General features: G+C 37.0%; 1 protein-coding gene and 1 long non-coding RNA gene across 7 annotated transcripts in view; one reads left to right on the top strand and one right to left on the bottom strand.

Moving 5' to 3' along the window:
- Positions 1-1,202: 1,202 nt before the first annotated feature.
- LOC125248542 lies at positions 1,203-12,886 on the top strand. Its single transcript, XR_007180322.1, has 3 exons — positions 1,203-1,498; positions 11,198-11,434; positions 12,753-12,886. It is a non-coding gene; the product is annotated as an uncharacterized LOC125248542 (long non-coding RNA).
- sgsm2 (small G protein signaling modulator 2) overlaps positions 4,878-16,140 on the bottom strand; it is a 60,479-nt gene continuing 49,216 nt past the window's right edge. For 3 of the 6 annotated variants that reach the window (XM_048160477.1, XM_048160479.1, XM_048160481.1), the window contains 12 exons: positions 12,738-12,900; positions 12,180-12,244; positions 11,930-12,075; positions 11,692-11,820; positions 11,212-11,394; positions 9,291-9,656; positions 9,003-9,127; positions 8,735-8,817; positions 7,805-7,914; positions 7,592-7,688; positions 7,319-7,486; positions 4,878-5,597 (listed from right to left, as the gene is read on the bottom strand). In XM_048160477.1, the coding sequence (XP_048016434.1) occupies positions 5,509-5,597; positions 7,319-7,486; positions 7,592-7,688; positions 7,805-7,914; positions 8,735-8,817; positions 9,003-9,127; positions 9,291-9,656; positions 11,212-11,394; positions 11,692-11,820; positions 11,930-12,075; positions 12,180-12,244; positions 12,738-12,900 (1,724 nt within the window). In that variant the 3' untranslated portion in view covers positions 4,878-5,508. The remainder of the gene's footprint in view (positions 5,598-7,318; positions 7,487-7,591; positions 7,689-7,804; positions 7,915-8,734; positions 8,818-9,002; positions 9,128-9,290; positions 9,657-11,211; positions 11,395-11,691; positions 11,821-11,929; positions 12,076-12,179; positions 12,245-12,737; positions 12,901-16,140) is intronic. The other 3 variants (XM_048160480.1, XM_048160478.1, XM_048160482.1) reach the window with 1 other exon arrangement.

Below are 16,140 nucleotides of genomic sequence, written 5' to 3' on the forward strand. Positions count from 1 at the left end.
GGATTCGAAACAAAAGATTTGTAAAGCTTCGAAACTTCATGAAGCAGTGTTTTGAAATCGCCCATCACTAGATAGGCCTATTGTTGAATAAAGTCAATAGAGTACCCCAGGGATGACGTGTTTTTGTAGGCCAACCCGGAAGTTAGCGGCGCACGGGTTCCCTCGATTGAAAGCCTATGCATTTTTCCCATAGACTTTTGAAAAATCGCAGAAAATAAGCTCTGTGTTTAACAAAGGGTTATGACACTTACACCTTTTGTCTATCAAGATAATCTTTACAAGTTAACACAACATTTATACATTTTGAAGCCTAAATAAAGTGATCAGATATAAAAAGCTAACAGTAGGCTATAAACGGACTACAGCACACCATGGTCGTGGATCAACATCGTCACCACAATGCTTCCTCAAACTTTATTTAGAAAACGACTTTATTTATAAACATACTCGCTGATTATGATCTGCGCTGTGTATGAATACTTATCCACTTTTTCATGAGAAATGCTGTCCAAATGTCCCGTTTTTAATGATGACGTCTAAAGTCCCCGCCAAAGGAAGTAGTCCCTTTTAGCAACTTGTTAGCAACCGCCGATTTTAAGACACAATAAAGGTTTAAAAAACCACAAGCGGGTTATAACTGGTGTTTTATGTCATAGATCAAAACGTGAAAATATTCAGAGGCTTTGTTAACCACAGACCTTATTTCAGGCGATTTAGCAAAAACCCATTAAAAAACCCCATAGACTTTACTGCGTTGGAACCGGAAGTCCTAAAATGCTAACGCGCTTCCGGGTTTTGCCTACAAAAATGCGTCATCCCTGAGGCACTCTATTTCGAATACTATGAGTTCGGACATCGCCTCGCATACTGTTTTTCACATACTATATAGTAGGGAAGTATGCGATTTCGGACGCAGCGATAGACTTTATGGCGTTGGAACCGGAAGTCCTAAAATGCTAACGCGTTTCCGGGTTTTGCCTACAAAAATGCGTCATCCCTGAGGCACTCTATTGTCAAATGTCCTCTTGGCCAATGAAAGCTGCGATAAAGTCTTCTGCCGTCAGTCTGAAGGTCCGGCTACGCGAGACAAGGGCTGCGTCCGAAAATCTAGGTAGCAGTCTTGCTGCCTCGCTGTCTTATAAGAGAATGACTTGTATGGCAGCGTTTGTGCGTGAAGGTACCTCACGAAATTGATTTCGGACAGACTTCTGAGGCAGCGTAACAGTTTAATGATCTACAGCAAAATAGAGCGAGCTTTGGTGAGAACTAAACAAATATTTAATTATTACAGTAGTAATTTCTCGATAGAATTGATATCACAATTGAAATGTGTTGGTCAAAATCGTACATTTACACACAAACTGAGCAGCAAACGCAACTTTTAAACGCCATCTTTATTTTTCTAGTCACTGTCACAGAATGGAAAGCGCAGGATTGTGGGCTATCAAAGGCAGCTAAGGATACATCCATGCTTCCTTCAAAAATCGATCTGAACAAGGTATCTCATGAGACAGAAAGTGAAGCTAACATTGGATTCGGACGTGCCTTGATGCCTTACTATCTTGAAATGTGTCCTCAGAAGGCAGCATTTTCCATGTTTTCGGACGCAGCCTACGTGACCATTAACCGACAAAGAACCGTGAACTTTATTTATTATTATTGACTCAATTTTATTATTGACCTTACTTAGTAACTTAAAATCTTCAAGTAAATATATTAGGTCAAAGAAGGCAAGCCAACAAAAAAGTTAGGGAATCCCTGCATTGCATGTAAAAAATATGAAATAACGTGAATTTGTACATTTTAATGAAAGACAAAAGCCTTCCGAAGACAGCAATACATACTTAAATGACTAATTAAGTAATCATTCAAATAATAATGTGTTGTTGATTAGATATGCAATGTTGCAATGTTGAGAAAACACTTCTGTAATATATATGCGCAGTCTGAACAATTCAAAATTTACACAAGTGACAGTTTTTCTGCATATGAAAATGTTTTAATAGTAAGGAACAACTTTTTGCCATAATACATGTACATTCAAGATTATTGATACATCTGTTACAATACATACTTCATTCTGATGTTGGCGTCCGAACAAAAATGTACATATATATTTTAAACGATTAGAAACCAGTGCACAATGTTGATTAGGGACATAACAGTCAACAAGTAACAAAGGTTTCCCACATTCAAATTGTACAGCTCTCCAGGTTAGCACAGTCTCTAAAACCAAAGTAAAAAATAGAGTCTGAAATACAGCTGACAGTAGTGTCCTCATAGAAATCCAGGGCTTTTCTCTTTATTTACAGTGCAATAATACACACGGAAAGGAGGATAATAAATGTTTCACAGTAGAAATAAAAAGAAATGATTTGTCTTTTATGCACCTAATCAACAGTCTTCGAGTTATGGTTTTTAACATTGCACATGTGTATGACAAGGATGATGATGTTTTAGAGGCTTTGGTACATGAGCTCCTGTCAGAAGTAAACCTTTCATAAGGGCTAAAACATCCCTCGCACTCGCACGCGTTCAACAGGAACAAGAAGAAAAGGAATTGGCAAGATTTGAGGCAGTGACCAATAGTCACATCATAAGACCACTTCTTCCATAATCTCTGTCAGCTGTTATAAAAGTATAGTTGTTTTTTTATTTTTTTATTTTTTTTTTTGGGACTGATTTAGGCTGTTCAGAGCAGCACACCATACTACTTCTTCGGCAGCATAAAGTATGCATACTATGCACAATGTGTGAATTGTCCAAATGCATGAATACCCTGATGACCAAATGCACAGTATATTTAACCGTCCATATCAAATATAACTGATTCATTTGATCAGCATGCCAAAAGTGGACATGTTAACTGTAAATAACTATAATAACCAAAATGACATTTGGATGTCACACACTGCACTGTATACTATTCATGAATAAATAGGCAGTATACCGTATGATGTATTCAGTCAGCTAGCAATCCATTCTGAACAGCCTTAGGCTTCAAATACTTGCTAAATGGGGAAGACAGTATGGAAGTGAATTACGCTTAAAAATGTGCAACCAGTATGCAATGTGTCTTTAACAAGAGCAATGACACACATTTGATGATATACAGCCATAACGTGCCAAAAACAGGTCAAATTTAGTGACGTTTGTCATTTCAAGTCAATTTTTAAAAAAAATGTATTTCAGATCAGATTTATTTTTCATGATTCAGGACATGATACGAGTTCATCACTTGCGAGTCATAAAGAGTGGATGTGAAAATAATGAAAGGATTTATGTACATTTCTGTTCAATAGTTTGGGGTCGGTAAGAATTTTTAAAATGTTTTGGAAAAATAAGTATCTTATGCTCACAAAGGCTGAAAAATACAGTAAAAATATTGTGATTATTATTATTTTTTCTTCAATTTAAAATAACTGTTTTCTATTTTAGTATATTTTAAATTGTAATTTATTGAATTACAGTTTTCAGCATCATTACTCCAGTCTTCAGAGTCACATGATGCTTCAGAAATCATTCTAATATGCTGATTTGCTGATCAAGAAACATTTCTTTTTATTATTATCAATGTTGAAAACAGCTGTGCTGCTTCATATTTTTGTGGAAAACCATGATTTTCTGATGAATAGAGCAGCATTTATTTGAAATAGAAATTTTGTAACATTGTAAATACATTTACTGTCGCTTTTTACCAATTAAAGAGGTGGTTGATTATGATTTCGCTTTTTTTTTTTTTTACTTTAGTTAGTGTGTAATGTTGCTGTTCGAACACAAACAAGTTACAACGCTCAAAGTTCAAAGCAACAAGATATTTTCTTTTAAAGAATTCACTGATTAAGGACTGCAACAAACGGCTAGTAGGGACTACAACAAGCTTCTTCCTGGGTTAGTGACATCACTAACCCTAAAATTTACATAAACCCTGCCCCCGAGAACATGCAACAAAGGGGGCGAGGCCATGTTGGGTTGTTTTAGAGAAGAGGAGGAGTTGTTGTAGTAGAGTGTTGTTGCCATGCCGTCATTTTACACCAGACTGCTTCACAAACGAGGGTCAATTCAATGCTGGATTTGCACAAAAGATGAACATGACGGCACATGCTAGTCGATGAGTTGAATCAGCTCCACAGCAAGTACACAAATTTACCCACTAACCGTTCAGAAACATCTAGTTGCATTCTAAAAGTTGCAACTTCTTCCTGAGTCTCTCCATCAGTGTCTGACTCCGGTTTGAACAAGATTCTCCAGCTTTGTTGTTGTTGAGCAACTGAAGCGTGAGCTGTTAAAGCTCCGCCCTCTCCTGGAGCAGCAGCTCATTTGCATTTAAAGGGACACACGCAAACGGAGTGTTTTTGCTCACACCCAAATAGGGGCAAATATGACAAGCTATAATAAATGATCTGTGGGGTATTTTGAGCTGAAACTTCACAGACACATTCTGGGGACACCAGAGACTTATATTACATCTTGTAAAAGGAGCATAATAGGTCCCCTTTAAGTGTGTCCTTGCTGAATAAAAGTACTAATTTCTTTAAAAAATAAACACACATCTTACTGACCCCAAGCTTTTAAACAGTAGTGTACAATAGGTGCAGAGTGAAAAAAGCCTGTAGGTAGTAGATAAAGACAACCAGCTTCTAAAATTGGACACGCTAAAGACTAATTAGTCTAGTCACACTCTTTCCATCATGCGGAAGCAGTTTGCTGACCCGTGGAAGAGTCTGGACCCTTTCCAGACTTTAGGAAACTGAGGGAAGTGTAGTGAACCCTGATAACACCTCAACCCCTTCACTTCCTGTCACAGAGGAGCATCATGGGTGTCACAGAGCGACAGATTCAAAGTGCAAAAGTATGGACGGAGGTCGTGAAACATGTTACAAAGGCAACGGCAACTACTTTTATTCCGAGATCATCATTGTCGTCATCACCATCAACGAATCGTACAGAAGAAAAGGGGCAATAAAGACGCTAAACGATAAATACTAGTACAAGGTTATTGGCACAGTCCTTTTGGTCACACACTGTTTGGACGACTTCTTCGTGGCTTAGTCATTATTTAAGGGAGCTAACGCAGCCTCGTTTGAGGATTCAAAACTGTGCTCAGCTAAACTGTCCGACGGCATGTTTTATTCGAGGCGGACAACACTGTTGTCACCATTAAGAGTGGAATAATAACATTTGCTGGCCATTAGGGAAGGGAAACGGTCGAGGCTTCTCATGTCTTACAAAAGCAGATCTAAAAGGACCTGATTGGTGCGGCATGTGCTGGAGCCGTGTACAGCAAGAAATGGAAAAAAAACCTCAGTCACAGTGTGCTCAAACACCACGAGCATGCAGACAACGCCAGGGTCTGACACAACGGCATTCTGTGGCAGGCAAACGATATAAAGAGTCAAGACGTCGAGGCAGATCCCGGGCGGTCTCAAGCCTTGGGCTGTTGGGAAGGGAAGGAGAGGAGGAGGTTCGGCGAGGCAGGGCATGGTGGGCAGCAGCCTACTCTTGTTCTCACTTGTTCTCGATAAGGGTCTGCACCTTGTGTACCAGCTCCCGCGCTATTCGGAGGATGTGCTGCACGTCGTGGCGCTCGGCCATCTCTGTTAGAGAGGAACACAAAGAATACAGTGATTCAGTCGATTGCTGCATTTCCGCTTTAAAACTCATATTTTAATACTGAAAGTTGTCTCTTTTTGATGAAAGTTGAATCTTTTTTATGTTAAGATTCTTTTTTGATATTAAAGGGATAGTTTACCCAAAAATGAAAATTCTGTCATCATTTACTCACTCTCAAGTTGTTCCAAACCTGTATGAGTTTCTTTCTTCTGCTGAACACAAAAGAAGATATTTATATATCTCACCCCCCATTTACTACTAAAGTATTTTTTTTACTACTATGGTAGTAAATGGGGGGCGATAATTCATACAGGTTTGGAACAACTTGAGAGCAAGTAAATGATGACAGAATTTTCATTTTTGGGTGAATTATCTCTTTAAGAAGAACTTAAAATTGAAGTGCAAGGGGGTCAGTGAATATATTAAGAAAATAAAAATATTTAAAAAAAAAATGTGAAATAAATTTTTAAAAGTTTGTTCAATGCAATTTTAACACGTTTACAGAATTTAATAATATTGCCATTTCTTTCTGCTTTATAATGACTAAAGTTGTCAATAATTTATTATTAAGTGCTATAAAATACATTTGTTTCTTTTCAGGTTTATGTATTCAATAAATATTATATCAATAGTGGGTGTGAAAAAAATTACTTGAAAGCATGATTTTATATTATCTTTAGTATAATATAAAATTAAATTATTTAATTTAGTAAACAATATTTATAATATATCACATTTTAAATATTTCTTTGTTTATAGCTGCCTTTTTATTTTAGAAAGGGGATGATATCATATTTGGGGGTCCTTGGTATTAAAAAGTAAAAAAAGAAACCCCAGATTATTAAATATTATAAAATATTAGCAGCATATACACTACCTTTCAATAGTTTGGGTTCATTAAGTTTTTTTTGTTGTTGTTTTTGTTTTTTAAGAAATTAATACTTTTATTCAGCAAGGATGCATTAAATTGATCAAATATGACAGTAAAACATTTATAACGATGATGAAAATAATCATGTGACAATGAAAATTCAGCTTTGCCATCAGAAGAATAAATTATATATTAAAATATAAAACTTTAAATTGTAATACTATTTCACAATATTACCATTTTATTGCATTTATGAACAAATAAATGCAGTCTTGGTGAGCATAAGAGATTTTTTTTTTTTTCCAAAAACAATTAAAAACCCTAAATTTTTGAAATATCAAATTTTTGAAATGCATTTCAATCAGATCAGATTTAATTAAGTAGTTATTTTTCATGATTCAGGACATGATACGAGTTCATCATTTGCCGTTCAATAGTTTGGGGTCGGAAAGAATTTTAAAAATGTTTCTGAAAAAGAATGCATGTTTTATTCAAGACAGACAACACCGTTGTCATTGCTAAGAGTGGAATAAAAACATTTGCTGGCCATTATGGAAGGGAAACGGTTGTGACCCCTGTATGAGGCTTCTCATGTCTTACATAAGCAGATCTAAAAAGATGGTAGTGTATGTTGCTTGCAAATACATTTATTTTGTCAGAAATACACTACTAATTTTGAATGGCTGTCAATGGAGAAAGATTTCACAGTATGTAGTAGGCTTCACCAAATGGTGTGAGTCTGGGGTGATGAGGGAGTAATTTCATTTATCAGTACTAGTGGTGCACAAATGACATGCTTCAGCTTTAAAGCTGTACTCTGTTCAGTTCACTCACCATTAAAGAACTTGATAATATCAGTGAAGTCCATGTTGTTGTCTAAGATAATGTCTCTGTACACCTCCACCAAGGCCAATGCTATGAATAGGACAAAGTGCTTGGAGGAGATGCGAGGGGCGACCCAGATTACCTCCCATACTGCAAACACATCCTCATAGAGTAGCTCTGACACAGACACAAAATAAATAGTAAATTAAATAATGAGGGTACAATATCTTCAACGTGTTTGATAACATCCTGTATCCTCCATTTGAGTGTCTGTGTTGTTACCTCTTTTGAAGTCCAAGAGGAACCAGCGGTAGCAGAAGTAGAAATGGGTGTAATCTCCATTCTGATGCATGAGCTCAAACAACTCAGAGTCAAGGATCTGAAGAAAAAACATCAAGTTAAGAGCTCATAATGTCACAGATTGCATCAGAGGAACAGAAAAATCACAGCGCTGACTCAGGCAGGAAGAGGGAGAAAGGTCATGTGTCATGTTACCTGTATTAGTGACCTCATATTGGCAAAATGAGTGTCCATGGCTCCTCCGGTAGGGAAATTCTGACTCATCCTTTTCATCAGCTGAGTGAAACAGCTGTAGGCCAAGCACTCTTTAGAGGGGTTAAAAAGAAGAGAATATGATTATAATAATGTTATATTTTATATATAATTGAAATTAAAATATTGTTGAAAATATATATGAAATATCGAAAATTTATATTATATTTAATATATATATGGTTAATCAATGAACATATATTGTTAATCAATTAATATATATGGTTTATAATACACATACTTTACATTTTACAATTAGTGCAGACATTTACATATACTGTTTATACTTTCAACTTAAAATTTTAAAATATTACAAAATAGTATTGATCATTTATAAATATATGTATACATACATATATTAAGGTTACATTATTATTATCAAATTAGGGGTTAAAGAGGAAGGATTATAATACTACTACTAATACATAAAACAATGGTAGTTATATAATTTTACTTTTAAAATCTTGATTTTGAAAAAAGTTTGTCATTTAAAAAAATAGTACTAAATGTAATAATAATAATAATAATAATAATATGTTTTAATATAATAATAATATTTTTAATAAAAATATATGTAGTAATAATAATAATAATTTTTTTATATATATATATATATATATATATATATATATATATATATATATATATATATATATATATATATATATATATGAACTTCTGTTATGTGTAAGTGCATTGGTTTAAGGTTGTGGAATGGTTAACCTCTTGTGGAAGAGGTGTGTCTTCAGCTGCTTCTTGAAATTTGAGATGGTCTCAGCAGCAGTCTTGAGTGGATTTCATAAAATTGCTTGTATAATAAATATAAAAGTCATTGATGTCTGTCTGTCTATCATGTTTGTGTGTCTCACTCACCATCATCCAGAATAACCATCAGTGGGGCTAGAAGGTCACACATGCCTTGCACATAGCCAATCTCCAGATGTTCCCACACGTAACTGGATCGTAAAACAGGGACAAAGACATGAGAGAGCGAGGTAGACTGACCCTCAGTTCAGCTGATTTAGAAAATTAGTTACAGTCTATGATTTATGTTTCAATTAATCTCATAGACTGATTTGAAATTCAATGAGCTGCTATTCTGAGAGAGACACAAAGCAGATCAACACTGTCCTCTACTGACCTGCACATGATATTGCGTAATTTCTCCAGGTTGATGGTAGTGAAGTAATAGTAGTTGCGATCGCAGCGCTGGACATCTTTGTCTATTCTGTGCAAGTTCAGTGCCACCGTGTCCAACAGCTCAATCTGCTCACAAGCACAGGATTTAATAGTCTTTAGATAGCTAGATCTGACCAACTGACAAGATTTATGAAATATCTAAATATAACATTGACATTTCCAGTGTATTATAATAATAAATGTAGTACTGTAATAAAATATAGTGTATTAGCTCAAACAAAGCATGTACCGTATAGGAGGAGAAAGATGGAGTAGTGCCCTCGGTGGTGGTTGCAAGCTTGTCCAGCTGACTGCAGAGTTTGTCCTCACTCAAAGAGTCCCGTCCACCCTGCTCCTCCAATACGCCAGTGGGTGTAGTGTCCTCCTCCATGCTCTGTCCATCTTCGATGCTGGACATGATTTGGGAATGTCCAGAGGCTACGGAGTAGTTTCTGGAGGAGGGCAGGCCTGAGTCTGGAGAGTCAAACTCCACCAGCGGCCTCTCATCTGGGGCTAGCATGGCCGGGGTGACCACAGTGGTTAAGGTGGGAGTACTTCCTCCCTCACATGAGGTGTTGTGACCCCCTGCGTCAGGCTCATCTACGGACATGAATACCTAAATAGATAGAAGAGATGGGATGCATGGAATATGACAATGCTACATAATGCTAGATTTACCTCAGACTTCCTAGAATCTTAGATGATAAATAAGCATACATTTTAGTGTTGTCAAAAGTACCGACTTCAAAACCAAGTCGATACTGAAATTTTCTAAATATGGCACTTTGAGCGCTTTGAATGGGAGAAAGTGTAACGCGCAATATGGCGGAATAAGTCCCGCCTTCTAAATAAGAGCCAATCGCCGACTGGTAAAGTCATCGCGTCACTTCAGCGGCCGTTAGAATCACCGGTTTCTATAGAAACAGTCAGACGCGCGCCTCCGAAGAGATGCGCATTTAGGTCTGCGCATGCGCATTAGCTTGATCAAGCCTGAAAAATATTTTTTTTTTGTCATGATTCGAGCGTTTAGAAACTAAATTTATGAGCCGGTTGTTGTTAGATTTCATTGGTGATTTCAAATATGAAATTTAATTGTAAGGTTGGCGAACAGTTTTGGAGAATTTCATGTTTCCCCATGCAAAGAGATTGCATGATGCCCAGGATGCCCGAGAGGCGTTTCAAAGATGGCCGCCGAGTGAAATTACTTGTCTTAAAGGGACTTTGGCGCTATTGAGCGGATTTGTAAACACCTCTGATTGGCCATTGTGTTCACATGCTCAACATATATGTCTGTGATATCAATGACACTCCTCACCGAGCGCTTACACAGATTAACACAGAAGCATTTGAAAGCAGGACGGGTCTATCAGCAGACGCCAGACGGGTAGACTTAAAAACGCCTGCTTTCAAATGTTTCCGTGTCCTTTTAAAAGCTCCTGTGCGTTGATCATTGTAGCCAATCACAGACATATCTGATGAGCGCGTGAACACAATGGCTAATCAGAGGTGTTTACAAATCCGCTCAACAGCGCTCAAAGCGTCACATTTTTAAAATTTCAATATCGACTTGGTATCAAAGTCGGTTCTTTTGACAACACTAATACATGTTATTAAACATTAAAACATACTGAAACAAAAACAAACTTTTTTACCCAATATTTGCGCATTCCACAGGTTTACGCTTATTAAAGTACTGAACTGTTAGCTTAGCAACATGCTAACACCAAATTATAAATATACATTTCATGAAATACTCGAATGTATTGAAATGTGTAATCAAAACCAAACTAGTGTACCCAATATTTGTGCGTGCCGCAAGTTATGCTTATTAAAATACTGAAACATGCTAACACCAAATTATATACATTTCATTCAATACTCAAAAGTATCGTAATGTGTAATTAAAAATAAACTATTTTACCTCATATTTGCATGTTTTTGCTTATTGAACATTTAGCTTATCAACATGCTAATGGCAAACTAGATTGAAATCAATTGAAAGGTGAGGCGGAACGGCATTTTGTTTACTACAGGTGCTGCATTGTAATACTGTCCCAAACCATTCACTTATGAAGTTATATGAGCATTAGAATGCTGCCTATGCATAAAGTTTTAGAACAGAGTCTGTGAGTAAATAGCCTTTACTTGTTTAAACAGAGACTGTGACTGACCTCATTGCTAATAGTGGAGTCCCTATGGATGAGTCTGAGGACGTGGCTGTCTATACTGCTCCCTGACGACAACTTAGCAAAGATGGCCGACTGCATCTCTTTCTCCCGCTGCTTCACAATGACCTCACATGCCTTCCACTCCCGCATCACCTGCTGATACCTTGCTGTGATCTTCTCATCAATCTACAAAACACACAAGGGCACATCAGACAGTCCTATTTAAGTAAGCCACTCTAAAAATCAACTATAATGTCAACAATAATACATTATATTAAACTGCAATTAACATGCAATTAAGTGACTGAAAACATTACATTCAGATCACACTGAATGTATATTGTTTCAAAGTACATTATTTCTGTAATAAGTAGCCTACTCTCTTTTTTTTTTTTTTTTTTAAAGTATGCCAAAGTGTACTTCTTTACCACAAAGGTTGTCAAAAGCCATGTACACTCTACAAAGTTTTGGGAACTTCTTTACCTGAGCCATGTCTTTCTTGTCCATCCCGAACTTGTAGTGTCCTAGCAGAAACGGCCACACCTCCTTTCTGATCTCATGCTCCACCCCTCCATAGTAAACCAACCTCAGCAGCTCCAGCTCCTTATAATTCTGGCAAGAGAGAATAAGGGACAGATGGAGACAGCGGGACTACGGAAAGCTACATGACACTGACCGCTAGTACCCTCTAGTGACCAGAGCTGAAGAGTACTAGGCTAACCTTACAGTCTTTCTGATATTTACTCCACACATCTTTGCTGAGCCCTCCAGAGGCTTCACAGGGCTTGTCTGGAGGGACAATGTTGTGGTTGACCAGTGCTGAAAGGTGCGTCCTCACAGTGGACAGGTGCCGACAGTAGGCCAGCCCTACAAATGGAAAACGGTACAGGAGCATTAAAGCACTGTATGCACAGCTGAGGGTTTATTTTACTAATTCATATGAATAATTACACAGATTCTTTTGGACTTACAGCCATAAAACGCTCGAGACACAATCTGTCTCTTCATATTTTGGCACAGCATCTTCAGTGGAATACTGGACACAGAAGGGAAATATCCGTTACATCTTTCAAAACAGGAAGACTAGTCAGATGCTTTTGCAAAAATATATGCAAACTACAGCCAAACTGCATTTATTATGCACTCATTAGCACTTTTATGTCCCAGGGATTGTAACTTTTTTCTTTTGGTTCTTTTGGTTCACTTTAAACCAGTCTTGCAAATTTTTTTTTATTATGTCTTCATTTGTTTTTGCTACTTTTCAAATGATATTTTTGTATTAGATTTGTATTATCTTAAAATATGGAAATCTCAAAAACAAGTGTTCAACACTGACAATAATAATAAATGTTTCTTGAGCATTAACTCAGCGTATTTGAATGATTTCTGTAGGATCATGTGACGCTGAAGAAAATTCAGCTTTGCCATCACAGGAATAAATAGCATTTTAAGATGTATTCAAATAGAAAACATTTATTATTTTTTACATTATAATAAGTCCCCAGGGCCAGAAATATAAAGTCTCTCACCGGTCATGCATGCAGGTGCAGCCCGCTGGAAGCTCGACGGAAGCGTTGCTGCCCCCGGTGGAGCAGGACAGACAAGATGACATATGACTGGTGCACTCGCCCTGCTGCCATGACAACGGGCTGCCGCCAAAACCCTGCATCTCCATCATGTCTCCGTGGTCTACTAGGGCGTGGGAGTGGAACAGACAGAAAAGAGGCAGAGCAAGAGAAAGAGAGACAGGAAAGAAGCGATGAATAAGCAAACGTGAAACCTGCTCTAGTAACCTGCATTTGGAGAACATATTAGAATTAATCATTGAAAATGTATATTTTCTTTCCTCGCAGAGCTACTCTACAATAGGAGGCTATTGTACAGTGGAAAGATGCCATACAGGAATTCACTTCACATCCCAGGCACTTTTAGAGCTGGAATAGAATGGCCATAAAACATCATATTCAGCTCAACAGCCTCAGATTCACTGAATTACAGGCCTCAGCTCAACCATGAGATAATTAAGGAAGAGTAAAATGCATCCTAAACTGCATTTAAATTATATCTGGTTTGGATGATTTACATATTTAGCAATTTGTTAATTTTGGATGGTATTTAGATTAGGGCTGTCAATCAAATTTTCATTCATTACATGAATTCATTAAATTATATATTGATTAATTAAACAAAATTAAATGCAATTATTCACATATTCATTTTGATTGAGAGAACATCCCCTAATTTAAAATAATTCATTAAAAGATATTAAATTATTGTGGCTGATGAGTAAATCAGTTTTAATAAACATTATAAAAAGTGTCTGTAGATGTCCATATATTGCTTATTTTCATTTCATTGAGCATAAGTCTATCCATGTATCTGTTGGGGCTGTTTACACAAGAATTGTTCTTGCATTATGTCTGCAGTGGGTTTTTAAAACTTTGGATTATGTACAAACTCGTGTCTATTTTTCAGCATCTCACGCCGTGAGCACAGCATCTCTAGTTTAAAGTAATTCAGAGTAAGTCTTAGGGCTGCATGATTTATCGCACGCTTCGAAAAATAACATTGAAATCGCGCTTAAACGCGATTCTTAGTGCAATTATAAAATCGCAAAGGCTGCGATTATTTTTTTATGCGTGGCTTGTCAGTAAAGTATGACTCCAAATGCTAATCCATCTGAAAGTACTGTTATATGTACATTTGTAAAAGCAACACACATCAAACATCTTTCCAGACATGAGAAGTCAAACAAAAGACAACATTTAATAACATGTTTTTACTCCAAACTCACTTCATAACGCCAGTTTAGCATCCTTCTGTGAGATGATGTGGCTTCTTACACAGAATAAGGCAGTCGTGTTTATTAGTCATGTTTAATCAATCAAAGCGTTTCAATCTTCTGTTTATTCAGTATGATGCCCATAGGGATTTCCTGGAATGACTTGTGTTATCTACTTCTACTGCAGAGCATATTTAGAGTTTCTGTGCAAGAGCACCCTCTGGCTTTCAGATGGAGAATCATTTACTACTGATCACAGAGACGTACAGTTCTGACAAGCTGCGCATAAAATAATCGCAGCCTTTGCCAAATCGCGTGCGATATAATTTGCGATAAATCGCGATATAGCGTGCAGCCCGAGTCTCGATATCCCTTTATTCTGTTAGATTCTGTTGCTGTTTTACATGTTGCCTGCACTCCGAAAGTGTGGTTTGGCAAAAGGCACATTTTGCTTTACATGTTTAATTGACAGCCCCAATTTAGATGTACTTTTCTTTACAGATATTTCTTCCTGTCAGAAATGGCATTAACCAGATGTCCTTAAATACACATAATGAAATCAAAGCAACCCTGAAGTATAAGGATACCAAAAACATGCATCTATGAATGAACAGAAGGAAAAGGTGTAAAACGATGCGGGGATGCCATGCCAGGAGACCTGCCAATCAATCGATCAATCAATCACAGTGTCACAAATCAAGCCAGGCACTGGTAGAGCTTGGAGAGGAATATAGAAGGACAGACAGTAACCATTCCTACCATGCTGGATGCATCAGATTGAACCATGACAAAAATAAAGACAAATAAAGAAGAGAAATGTATACTGTGCGTAGTTGTATAAAATGTGATTGAACTGAACCAAAAGAGTCGATAGTAAACGTAAATGCTCTTCACCTTAATTCTTCAGGTTGGAGCTGGTGACCTGCTATACACAGTAACTTCCCTGGTTGTAACCAAAATAACAAAAATGGACGGAGAGCACGTATTCAATATCTGTCCCTAAAAGTTTCACGTGAGCTATAGGACTTTGATAAGGCTATGATTGAATGGGCGACGCGTTCACAGAACGATTCGTGTGTCTACTACACCAGAACCCCACAGGACCTAACTGATATAATGAAAGGTGACTGCAGTTAGTGAAGAATTACAGTGAACAGCATTGCAGAAAACCGGCTCAACACAAGAGGAACATCAAAACAACAACAACTCAAATCAAAGAGGAAAAGAAAGAATTCAGAAGAGGGAGGAAGGAGACACAGTTCTGACAAGTAAGCAGTGGAGCACATTCGCCGCAAAGATTAAAAAAAGAAAAAAGAAAATATAATACACAACATGTGCAAATTCGACATGCAAAGCCCTTGAGCATTTGGCAGTGAAACCAAATAAAGATACAGAACCCAAAAATAACCAAGACTTCTCATGAGGTCTTACTCATGTCAACCAAAGAGTGCAAAAGGAAAACAGAGCAAATCATTGGAAGCATTGCTGCCTGGCCACCACAGTCAGGCCCAACAGTGCAGAGAGGAGGAGATCGCTCAGGTGAGGAGTCTGTACTCCACAACCGCCATTTAATGCCAAAATCATACCACCTAGGTCAGTCAGGATTTGTCTGTGTGTGTGTGTGTGTGTGTCCGAGAAGGAAAAAGAACAAAGGCAGAGTAGTAGTGTAACAACGTGGCATGGCAGTGGAAGCTCTCCTGACTGTGAAAAAGGTTAGCATAGGTAACCCGCGGCAACGGAGGCGTGGAGGGAAAAGAGTGACGACAGTGGAGGAGAGTGAGTCAAGGGGAGAGATGTGCACTGTACTGACCACACACACATATACGTGTAAACTTTGCTTGCAAACCCAATATAATATAATATAATATAATATAATATAATATAATATAATATAATATAATATAATATATGTGAATTAAATCAATAATTGATACTGAAAAGATATTTGCTACATTGAAGCTAACAATCTGTCAAATGTTAAAAATCTATTATATTATATTATATTATATTATATTATATTATATTATATTATATATATATATATATATTATATTATATTATATTATGTGAATTAAATCAGTAATTCTTACTGAAAAGATGTGCTACATTGAAGCTAACAATATGTCAAATGTTAAAATATCTAAAATATA

This window comes from Megalobrama amblycephala, linkage group LG16, assembly GCF_018812025.1.
Source record: "Megalobrama amblycephala isolate DHTTF-2021 linkage group LG16, ASM1881202v1, whole genome shotgun sequence".
In the NCBI taxonomy this organism is placed as follows: Eukaryota; Metazoa; Chordata; class Actinopteri; order Cypriniformes; family Xenocyprididae; genus Megalobrama; species Megalobrama amblycephala.